Source organism: Mizuhopecten yessoensis, unplaced genomic scaffold, assembly GCF_002113885.1.
Source record: "Mizuhopecten yessoensis strain PY_sf001 unplaced genomic scaffold, ASM211388v2 scaffold8573, whole genome shotgun sequence".
Classification (NCBI taxonomy): Eukaryota; Metazoa; Mollusca; class Bivalvia; order Pectinida; family Pectinidae; genus Mizuhopecten; species Mizuhopecten yessoensis.
Genome location: NW_018407615.1, coordinates 689275 through 702194, shown reverse-complemented (window position 1 = coordinate 702194; position 12920 = coordinate 689275). Strand labels below are relative to the sequence as shown.

At 37.1% G+C, this 12920-nt stretch overlaps 1 protein-coding gene across 1 annotated transcript; it reads right to left on the bottom strand.

Annotated features, from left to right (window-relative positions):
* Positions 1–1102: 1102 nt before the first annotated feature.
* Positions 1103–6320, bottom strand: LOC110456223. Its single transcript, XM_021506821.1, has 3 exons — positions 6094–6320; positions 3065–3169; positions 1103–2438 (listed from the first exon to the last, which is right to left on the bottom strand). The coding sequence occupies exons 1-3, from the start codon at positions 6124–6126 to the stop codon at positions 2232–2234; spliced, it is 345 nt and encodes a 114-aa protein (XP_021362496.1). The 5' UTR covers positions 6127–6320; the 3' UTR covers positions 1103–2231.
* Positions 6321–12920: the final 6600 nt, after the last annotated feature.

Genomic DNA, 12920 nt, shown 5'->3' with positions numbered 1-12920 from the left:
ACGAACATTAAAAACAAATTAAAAATATTAATTTATGCATCACTTCCCATCGTGTTTGATCTTAATATACTTTTTTTTTATTTGTAATAAGTTATCGTCGGCTTAATACCTGTGTGATATTTAAGTGATTGATTGGATCACTGTATCTTTGACATTTTCTTGGTGACATTTCAGTCGGTTGATAAGGTGACCTTTAAAGGTACGGGCCTTTTCTTAAAGATGTTTTTAATAGACTTTTTAATTATATAAATAAATATCAGATTAACGAATATAGTTTCATTACCGATATGTGGACATCACGTGACTGACATCGGTAGGTTAGGAATGTAACGGTACCACACAACGCCGCTGTATCCAAATGTTTTCCCTAACATTTTGTTTTTGCGACTTTTTCTTAATAAGATGAATCTGTGTCCGACATCAACGTGACAGTTACTATTTCTAGTACTAAATGGACACTGCAATATATCTCGGGGAGACTTTTAACTAAGTGTTTATCTAAACCTTTAACACGTGTAATAGTACTCTCTTCACATCTGAAGTCCTTGGCACCCGTATTCATATGACCATGGCTGTCACGAGGCCCTTACTAGTAAATCCCGAAAAATGTCCATGACAATAACCGTCCCATCTTTTAATTACGTAACCTGTTTTCCTATCAAATTTCCATCTTCTAGTGACTTGTCCTTCGCTCCTGTCGAAACACCTAAAATCAGGTTCATGGGCAAAATCACTATCCCACCCATAAATCTGTTGAAAGGTAGGGGGGCGGCGGCTAGGAGTGTCTCTGCTCCCGCTGGGGGTATCTCTGACCCCAAGGACTTTTTTCTTTTTATGCGACAGTTACATGAAACAATTTTTGAAAGTTTAAAATAACAGAAATAAAATAGATGCTATGTGACCACAGAAGTCGTCACAGCTGGGGAAAAAAAGTTTTCTCGTTTTGGCCTTAATTTGACAAGAAAGGTGTCCTTCTGACCAGCACGGATCACATCACATTGGTGGAGAATCTATGTGCTAGTGTGTGAGTCAAAATGATGGTCAAGAGGTTTCAGAGTTCAAACCAAGGGTAAATACATTTACAAACAAAATAAAAACAAGACTGGTAAACAACTACCGGATTTATTAGGTCGTAACAGGTTAAGTGTATTTCACCAGGAAATGTTGCTATCACAGTCTACATATATTAGAACACGTATCCACCTCTTCCCACCTTTACTGAGAAATGCTTATTGTCAGTAATAGCACTTCGACAGTGTCCACTTTTCATATTTAAAAGAGTAGCAAGTTCTGTTTGTCTTTACCCTTTAAAGTTACTAGACTGTAGCATTCATATTTATGTTAATTCATGTATATAATTAAAGACAAAAATAACAATATGCTAAAATTGTAAAAAAGAAAATAATATATGTAATCTTCTCTAATACATATATGATAAACATAATGCAGGAACGAATTTTAAAGTTATCAGAATAAAAACATCATAGCAAAAAAGGCATTGCATTATTCAAAGAATCGGCTTTTGACGAAAAAATAAAAGATAGTAGGGAGGACAGACAAACTCCGCAGAAAACATCAGTTTGTCACAATAATTATTTTAACATATCGTAAAACATGAATAAACTGAAATATGTTACTAATAACAATGATAGTATGTGTTTGTTATTAAGAATTCGCTGTTTTAATGTAAAATAAATCGTATTTAAAACAAAATTTGTAACACATACAGTAACATTTCGTTCTCCAGAGAAATTTTGGCGTTATAAAGGGGTTTGGCAAAAAACATGAGAAAAATGTATAAAATAATTCCTAAGAAAGCAAGGAAAAAAAGGCATTGAGATATGCTAGCGGTAAGCGAGGTGGCAACTATAACGAGTGGCATTGCATTGAGGTTTTATTGTATACCCAATATTATATAATAATAATTGTCATTTCCTATTAATAATCAGGATTTGAGCAAAATTTATGACAAAACGCCAATGATAATAGTATTTAGGCTTTATTATATTATCATAATTTAAACCGACTTCTCAGTAGTTAAAAGGGTTTTGTTTTTGTAAAGCAAGGGTGACTTCACTATAATAAACGACATTGCCGTATAGTGTCGTCACTCTGATACCCCACCCACCCTACCCACTAGTCCAGAGGTACTATTGAGCTATAAAACTATAAAATCAAATACGTAAAATTCTCTAAATAACGATTTGGCAGTTAATGCATATTAAGTTTCATTACTTCTTCTTCTTCTTCTTTCCTGATTTTTTCCCTGACTTCTTTCCTTTGGCACTCTTTGATCCCTTTGCCGACTTTGTAGGTCTTCCACTTTTCGCTGGAGAGCGCCCTCGTCCTGCAGGAGCTGACTTTCCGCGCTTATTGTCGCCGTCTTCCGGTTTATTTTGGTGAGGAACATATTCCACTCGTGCGCCTTGACACCGTATCTGTTTGTGATACCGGAAATGTATAAGGATTAGACTTATTTAAGTTTAATAACTGGATCCTTTTTCACTTTTGAATTCACAAAAACGTGTATATTGTCTTGTTTTTTGTATCAAAACGAAAATAAAATTACATTTATACCAAGAAATTTATCATTTGTTGAAATTCCAAAAATTTAAGGAAATACCACAACTGACGGAATTGTCCGATGGTATATTGTTTGGATCAATATGGAATAAGATTAAAATATTCGCATTCTCAATTGACAAGCAAGCAATTGTTTTTCTTGACAAACAATAAGACATGGAATACTATAACATGATTGGAGTTTCATGACTTACAATCAAAGATATTTTTTCAAATTTTCGAAACAAAAATACTTATTGATTTTGAATGATCTATATTCAAATTACTGCACAAACTGACGTGTCAGGCAACAAGGCGATTGCCATTTTTTCAGACTAAATCCCGACCAAGAAAAACTACTAGTATTTGCTTACAAGTGCTTCTATAAAATGCCCCTAACAAAAATTGAAATTTGTTCCCTGTTGGACGAAACGAAACTCCCTCCCACGTTAGTACTTCAGCCCTGATCAAATCTGAAAAAATCAGGATAGGGAAAACTTACCTGATTACATATCCTGCACTTTGCCGGCTCTTTCATCTGACCGACGAAGTCGCCATGGAGACACTCTTTACAGTACCTCGTGCCGCACCACTTACACATGTACGTCTGTAATGACAATTCACGTATCTACATGTTTACCACATATAGCTGTACGTCCGTAACGATAATCCAAAACATTTACCACTTACTCATGTAAGTCTGTATTGACAATTCACGTATCTACATGTGTACCACGTATAGCTGTACGTCCGTAACGATAATCTAAAACATTAACCACTTACTCATGTACGTCTGTATTGACAATTCACGTATCTACATGTTTACCACTTACACGTGTACGTCTGTACCAATCCCATACTGTTACCACTTACGCATGCACATCCGCAACAACAGTCATATACATTTACCACTTACTCAATTGTCATGTACGTCCATATTGACAATTCACGAACCTACATGTTTACCACGTATAGCTGTACGTCCGTAACGATAATCCAAAACATTTACCACTTACTCATTTAAGTCTGTATTGACAATTCACGTATCTACATGTTTACCACGTATAGCTGTACGTCCGTAACGATAAACCAAAACATTTACCACTCACAAGTTTACGTCTGGATTGACAATTCACGAACCTACAGGTTAACCACTTACACGTGTACGTCTGTACCAATCCCATAATGTTACCACTTACTCATGTACATCCGCAACAACAGTCATATACATTTATCACTCACACACGTACGTCTGTAACAACAATCCCATACATTTATCACTTACACACGTACGTCTGAAGCAACAATCCCATACATTTATCACCCACACACGTACGTTTGTGACAACAATCCCATACATTTATCCCTCACTCACGTACGTTTGTAACACCAATCCCATACATTTATCACCCACACACGTACGTCTGTAGCAACAGTCACATACATTCACCACATGTACGTCTGTAACAACACTCCTATACATTTACCCCCCTCACACGCTCGTCTGTAACATCAATCCCATACATTTATCCCTTACACACGTACGTCTGTAACTGCAATCCCAAACATTTCTCACACACACACGTACGTTTGTGACAACAATCCCATACATTTGTCACTCACACACGTACGTATGTAACAACCGTCACATACATTTACCATTTACACACGTACGTCTGTAGCAACAGTCACATACATTCACCACTTACACACGTACATCTGTAACAACCTACATGTTTACCACGTATAGCTGTTCGTCCATAACGATAATCCAAAACATTTACCCCTTACTCATTTAAGTCTGTATTGACAATTCACGTATCTACATGTTTACCACGTATAGCTGTACGTCCGTAACGATAAACCAAAACATTTCCCACTCACAAGTTTACGTCTGGATTGAAAATTCACGAACCTACAGGTTAACCACTTACCCGTGTACGTCTGTACCAATCCCATACTGTTACCCCTTACGCATGCACATCCGCAACAACAGTTATATACATTTATCACTCCCACACGTACGTCTGTAACTGCAATCCCAAACATTTCTCACACACACACGTACGTTTGTAGCAACAATCCCATACATTTACCACTCACTCACGTTCGTCTGTAACATCAATCCCAAACACAAATCACTTACACACGTACGTATGTAACAACAGTCACATACATTCCCAACCCACACACGTACGTCTGTAACTGCAATCCCAAACATTTCTCACACACACACGTACGTTTGTAGCAACAATCCCATACATTTACCGCTCACAGACGTTCGTCTGTAACAAAAGTCACATTCATTCACCACTCACACACGTACGTCGGTAACAACAATCCCATACGTTTACCACTCACACACGGGCGTCTGTAACAACAATCCAATACATTTATCACTCACAGACGTACGTCTGTAACAACACTCCTATACATTTACCCCCCTCACACGCTCGTCTGTAACATCAATCCCATACATTTATCACTTACACACGTACGTCCGTAACAACAATCCCATACAATTACCACTCACACACGTACGTATGTAACAACAGTCACATACATTTACCACTCACTCACGTTCGCCTGTAACAACAATCCCATATCACTCACACACGTACGTCTGCAACAACAATCCCATACATTTACTACTCACACACGTTCGTCTGTAACAACAATCCCATACATTTATCACTCACACACGTTCGTCTGTAACAAAAGTCACATACATTCACCACTCACACACGTACGTTTGTAACAACAATCCCATACATTTACCACTCACACACGTACGTCTGTAACAACAATCCCATACATTTATCACTCACACACGTACGTCTGTAACAACAGTCACATACATTTACCACTTACACACGTACGTCTGTAACAACAATCCCATACATTTACCACTCACACACGTACGTTTGTAACAACAATCCCATACATTTACCACTCACACACGTTCGTCTGTAACAACAATCCCATACATTTATCACTCACACACGTACGTCTGTAACAACAGTCACATACATTTACCACTTACACACGTACGTCTGTAACAACAGTCACATACATTTACCACTCACACACGTACGTCTGTAACAACAATCCCATACATTTACCACTTTTACCTGTACCTCTGTTACGATAATCCGATATATTTACTACTTACACATGTACGTCTGAAACGACAATTCACGTTCCCACATGCTTACCACTTATACCGGTACGTCCGTAACATTTACTACTTATAAATACATTTATTAAGATTATCTAAATACATTTTCCACTTCATGATACATATCAGTGATATTGCATGAGGTAATACACCAAAATAAAATAATATCTGTATATGATACGATAGTCGTGATCAAATTATTGTCTTTAATAGGTCTACATACATGTACATTTTATAACACTATAAATATACAGACAACCAGAAGAAATTGTTTTCATAGCAATCTTATAGATTATAGATGTGTGTCATAACAATGTACGTAAGTGGTTACAACTAGTGACATGTAGACTTACGGTGCTGGTTGTGGTACAGCCCCATCGACACATCCTGTCTCGTGATGTCACACCTGTCAATCACCGGTAATTAACCTGATTATTAGACACACCTGTACAACGACATGGCAGAATTGCTGGCCACAAGACTCTTACGCCCCAAAGCACTATATAAACAACACCCAGCTTGACTGTTCCAAACACTCTCGCTTCCTTCACTACTGGCGCGTCCCGGAAGTCAACAGCGTCGTCAAGGTGGACACAGGTGAAATCTTCACAGGTGTGATTACTCTTATCGATAACAATAAATACGAGATATTCTTAGAAACAGTGTACCATGTTGATCATTTTTAAATTAGTTAGCTGTCTTTGATGAACGACATGGCGTGGTCCTCATTCTAAGTACTCCAGTAAGGGATATCAGGAAATTAAACAAAGCAAAGGAAAATTGATTTACATAGCCGAGACTCAGAGTACACTGCACAGGTAACTGATAATCAATAATACGTTAATTTGTTAGACCGGAGACGTTTATACTACTGCCTTTATACATCTCTGTTTAGACTAACGGATTTATCTAGGGATTACTATCAGAAGTTTTGGTTTTTAAGATAAACTTTTACGCAGCTGCTTTTGGTAAAATTCTGCATTATCATAGGGTTAATCATGATTTAAACCTCCATGCGTCTAACACTGCCCTACACATCAGGATAGGTTAGAAGCTATACACTGCAAATGATTCTTAAGTCCCTGTTGTGAAAACCTTATTGACCATCATCAATGTCTTCCTTGACAAGAACGGATTTTATAGGTCTCTTTTATTGGTAGAATTGAAGTGACGAAAGATATTTTTTTTTATAAATAGTCTTTTAAGAGTGAAAAAAAACACCACTTAAAGCACTGAATCCTAGCAAACATAAATTCTCAAGATTCAAAATTGTTTCAGAAAGAACAAATTTGTCTTGCAACGCCGTTCGGCTTAGTTCAACTTCGCGAGCCAAGGGTGTTCAATACGATACTCTCCTATTAATAGGAGAGTATCGTATTGAACACCCGTGGCTCGCGAAGTTGGGCTTAGTTATGCCAAAATGTTATGTCAAAAACGTAGATGGTATGTTAATCTTTTGGATATGCAATACACAAAAATATGACATTGTGTTATGTGTTGTTTGTTGATGAGTATAAACTAAATCAGTGAAATAACATTTTGTGGAATGAACAATACTCGACTTCCCTATCGTGAAAGTTCCCTTCCTTGATAGGGACATCCCTGCTTCCCCTACCTACGGTGTTAACATGTCGCAGCTGATTCAGTACTCAAGAGCTTGCTCCGAATATCACGAATTCCGTGATAGATGTCGACTGCTGACGAACAAACTTATATGACGAATACTATGGACAAGTTTTAGTAGTCGCAATCAGAATGTCGCAGATGCCGGTTGTCATTGATGAAGCAGAACGCTTACCGTTCCGGAACACATAGGCCCGTATTCATGAAACCGTTCTCATACACAAACTCAGGTTCTGTGCTCCAATGAAATTTCATGGTTCCGTGATCAATTCATAAAAAAAATCACATTTTGGAAGAATGTTGAAGAGACTAACAGCCGAGTCTGTTTCTAATGTTTACACTTGAATATCTACCGTGAGCATGATTTAAGCAAATTACAAGAAATTCGGCTTGACCACAAATCTTTGTTATCTAGAGCGTGAGTACGGTTCCGTGAATTCCGGTCTTATTCTCCTTGAACTTTCCCTTGTTCATTACCCTAGTTTTATTGATTTTGAATTATGATTTGGCTGACACTTTGGTATTTATTTGTTTTGTATTTTTAAAACTACAGAAGATTTCAACCAAATACTACTGATAGCCTGCTTAGCTCGTAGGGACCATAAGTCACACCACATAAGGGACTGACTCTCCTTGTGTAAGGTTGGGGTTGAAAGTGGGTTGAATTGGTATGTTTGCTTTAAACGACATATCTTCCTAAACTACTTGTTATGGTAGCATCCGTTCAGTCAATTAACCGAGTATCAAATGTTATACATATTAAAGTGGCTAGCAATAATGGGGCTCTCCTTCCAAATTACAAGTTATATTTCAAACTAATTTCCAAAATAGCCTACCCTGCAGATCGGCGATCAAAGATGCCCACCGGATGCCTTAATAGAACACTGATATGTGAATTTAACCCCTGTAGAATTTGGGATTTGCTTGTGTGCCTTCTACTTAGGCATCAAAGCAACAAAATGAAAACATTACTTTGAACATAGGCAACAACACAATAAAATGTGAATCAGAAGTAAAACTACTAGGAGTCACCATAGACTTCCAGTTAAACTTCCATACACACGTTTCCAATATCTGCAAAAAAGCATCTAGACAGCTCAACTCACTCAAACGCATATGAAAACACCTTAACAGATTAGGCAAACTTACAATATGCCATTCATTTATTTTCTCAAATCTTAATTTCTGTCCACTTACATGGCACTTTTGCGGTGAGACAAACACTACTTTTTGAACCCTTTTTTGCCTCACTTTAGGCTTTGGTGATTTTAACATTTGCCCAAGTGGGGACGGCAATGAGCTGGTCATTCTGTTTTCAGTAGGCTTTCATCATAATGTACGGGGTGTACTGTGTTTGGTTCATGCGGCATTGTTCAGTGAGATAACACTCTTAAAAGTCGTCGTCAACATGTTGATCCATTCCATATTGAAGATGAACGTAAGATCCAACAGGTGAATGCACATTTAAAATTTATATTTCGAAATAACTGCACGACAACTCCAAAATCGCCTGGTTGATTTAGGGGTAGTACGTTGTTTTGAGTGGCTAATTATAACATGAAATTTGGTTTGAACTCGAAACCGATAGGTCGAAAGTTTAAACCAAATTTCATGTTCTAATCGCCAGTATCGACACGAAAAACAACGTACTACCCCATTCTAACACATCTTAACAAATATACTACGCTAATATGTTTAGAAACATTGTATTTCCTTGAACAAAAGTACGTAGTAAAGTACTTTGCGACCTGAACTGGCGACGTGTCATTCTGCAGCGGACTGACCAATCGGGAAGGAGCCTTCAAAACACGGTCATTTGGCACCGCCCATACTGGCGAGCGCTCGATCTGTATGTTTGTTTGTGAACGTCCTGTTACCAAAGTTTATACGACACATTTGGATTAATAATGACCAAGTTCTTATATTTCCATGCCAGTATACATACCAATCTGTGCTTATCGACAAATCGGTGATTATTTGTAAAGATTTGTGAAGAGTTTTGTGTAAATTCATACGACACATGTGAAATGTTTCATTTTATTTCGGATCTGCTTAATCAGTGGACTTTGGAAATATGGAATCCATCTCTATTGAACTAGATTTAAATAACGTTAAAAGGCTTATTCAAGGTGTATATCGACCCCCTAACATGACAGAAAGTAAATTTACGGATGATTTTTGCAAAACTTTCGACAGGTGCACTACAAAATATGATAATCTGATGGTTATCGGGGACATAAATTATGACCAAGTTATACCTAAAGGTTAGCCTTTGCAGAATATGTGTGATATTTTTGATTTGTCCAGCTTAGTTAAAAAACAACTTGCCACCCGAAAAACACTGAACCAACGTTAATTGATGTGATTTTAACCAACAAACCATTATTAACTGGGAAAATATGTAATTTTAATACTGGTATCAGCCATGTACATAATTTGATATCATTTGAATTCAAAAGCGAAATATCTGTAAGGAAACAACCATTGTTAACATATAGAAGTTTTAAAGATTTTAACATTGAACATTTTAACACAGACCTACAGAATGCAGCATTAGAAGAAACTGTAAAATACACAAATGACAACTCAGCATACAACCATTTCAGTAATAGTTACACACTAACCGAAATAATAAACAAACATGCCCCGACAAAACAAAGAAAAGCCAGGTTAAACCAAATACCCTTCATGAACAAAAAACTCAGACAAGAAATCTATCACAAAACGATGCTTCAAAACAAGTTCCTCTTAAACCGCACCAAACACAACTGAGGAAAATATAGAACACAGAGAAACAAAGTCACCAAACTCAGAAAACAATCAATAAAACAATACTTCATAGACAGATGCAAAGAGAGCCAAAACAACCAAAACTTTTGGAAAACAATAAAACCATTTAAACAAACAAAGGCTGCCAGATTAGGGTAGGATAGTCAACAAACAAAACGAAGTAGCCGACATCTTTAATATTTTTTTCGTAAATGTGGCAAAGAATATTGGATCAAACAGCCGACCCATAAATGATGAACACCCTAGCCTACAGGCAATCACCAAAAACAGACAACAAGATAAACACTTCACATTTCAACCTGTAGACGAAGGTTTCATAAACAAACCGTTCAACAAAATAAACCCTAGAAAAGCAACAGGACACGACAATATTTCACCCAAACTACTACGACTAGAACAACCCAGCATTATCAAACCAGTTACCACACTTGTAAATCTCTCTCTCACTACATCAACATCTCCAGACACACTAAAAACAGCACAAGTCAGACCAATACACAAAAAGAACAGCACCTTTGAGAAAGGAAATTATAGACCGGTAAGTATACTCCCGGCACTCTTCAAAGTCTTTGAGAGATCCATACACTCCCAACTCAGTGAGTGACTTCTTTGATGGTGTTTTTCATCCCTACCTCTCTGCATTCAGAGCTGGATATGGCTGTCAGACAGCAGTATTGCGAGTCATAGAGGATTGGAAAATGGCACTTGACCAGAACAAGTACTATGTAGGCTGCATACTTATGGATCTCTCAAAGGCTTTTGACTGTCTGCCTCACAACCTCCATCTGCTAAAACTACAAAATTATGGACTTTCTATGTCGGCTTCAGAACTATTGTCAAATTACCTCAAAGACAGAAAACAAAATGACAAATAAGGAAATTATGAAAGTACATTTCAGGAACTATACAAAGGAGTCCCTCAGGGATCAATTTTAGGCCCAATTCTGTTCAATATTTTCATAAACGACATTTTCCACATCATACAACACTGTAAACTTTCTAACTACGCTGATGACAATACAATTAGTAAAGCACACACTTCACTAGACACAGTCAAAACCTCACTACAAACAGACTGCAATTCACTTATTCACTGGTTCGCAAACAATCATATGCAAGTAAACCCAAACAAATTTCAAGCCATGGCCGTAGCAAACAAAGCACAAAATGAAAACATTACTTTGAACATAGGCAACAACACAATAAAATGTGAATCAGAAGTAAAACTACTAGGAGTCACCATAGACTTCCAGTTAAACTTCCATACACACGTTTCCAATATCTGCAAAAAAGCATCTAGACAGCTCAACTCACTCAAACGCATAGGAAAACACCTTAACAGATTAGGCAAACTTACAATATACCATTCATTTATTTTCTCAAATCTTAATTTCTGTCCACTTACATGGCACTTTTGCGGTGAGACAAACACACACAAAAAAATGGAAAAAATCCAAGACAAGAAAGGGCTCAAAAATTTATTTACGATGAACACGAAAATACATATGAAATTTACTAGCCAATTCAAAATTACCATCACTAAAAATCAGACGCTCAGAAATTTTGCAATAGAAGTATTTAAAATCACAAATTAACAGACACCAACATACCTACACGACCTTATCAATATCACAGAAAAGTCATACACCATACCACATGTTAGGACTACAAAGTATGGTAAACACACATTTCGATCTGAAGCACCTAAAATATGGAATGCCCTACCAGACCACTTCAGAACAACAATTACACTAACACAATTTAAGACACTAATAAACAGCTGGTATGGGCCAAAATGCAAATGCAACACATGCAGACAAAACACATAGGCTCACAATACAGTTTTATACATGCTTTTAGCTAAAGCTTACCTCTACTTATGTCACCTCTAGTAGTGCTCATCTTTTAATATGTTTTGCCAAATATTTATTGTGTAACTGTGCATGTCATTTTATGTGTCGGTTCTAATAGCTCATTAGAGGCTGCTAATGTTGTATTGTTTTTTTACCCATACCGACGTTAAATAAAACTTTTTGTTTTGTTTTGTTTTTTGTTATCTATAACTACCTAGATGCCTTCACACGGATGGAACGAACGTTTCGGGAATAAATGGAGGTAAGAACAAGGAATGTTTACTTTTTACCGTGCTACTACCGAAAAGAAATTACTGCATGTTAGTTATCAAACAGAGTCTATGTCACTTTGTATTTTGAAGGTTGCACTTCTAACATTTTGTAATAGAAGCAGTAGGCCTATGTCCCTGAAGATCTACAAGTTTCGTCAGTTCTCCATGGGCTCATGTCAAAAAGGTAGAAACATATATGAACTATACGGTTCCAACTTAACTGTTAACGGCATAGACTGACCTGCCCCACCGTCTCTAGAATATTGAATTATTTAGAAGAAAAAATACAAAGATTGGCATGCTCGCCAGTTTTATATCAATAAAGGGAGAGAAATGCAGCAGCCTAGCAGACCTGGAGTCGAACACGGGACTCTCAGAACTCTGGACGGACGCGGTAACCTGATCGCCGATGACCCCATTCAGTTCCGCAACACTTCCATAAGTAAATAAAACGGCATATAAACAGATTACAATATTTTAACGGTAAATATATAGGCCTAGACCGTTTCTTACAAGTTCGGTTTCAATCAGTACTTCTACCAAATATATTAAATTAGTGTGTGCAACCTTCTGACATTTGGGATACCTCGTATGTTTTCTATGCTAAGATTATGTATGATTCTCGAGAATTCCGATATTCTA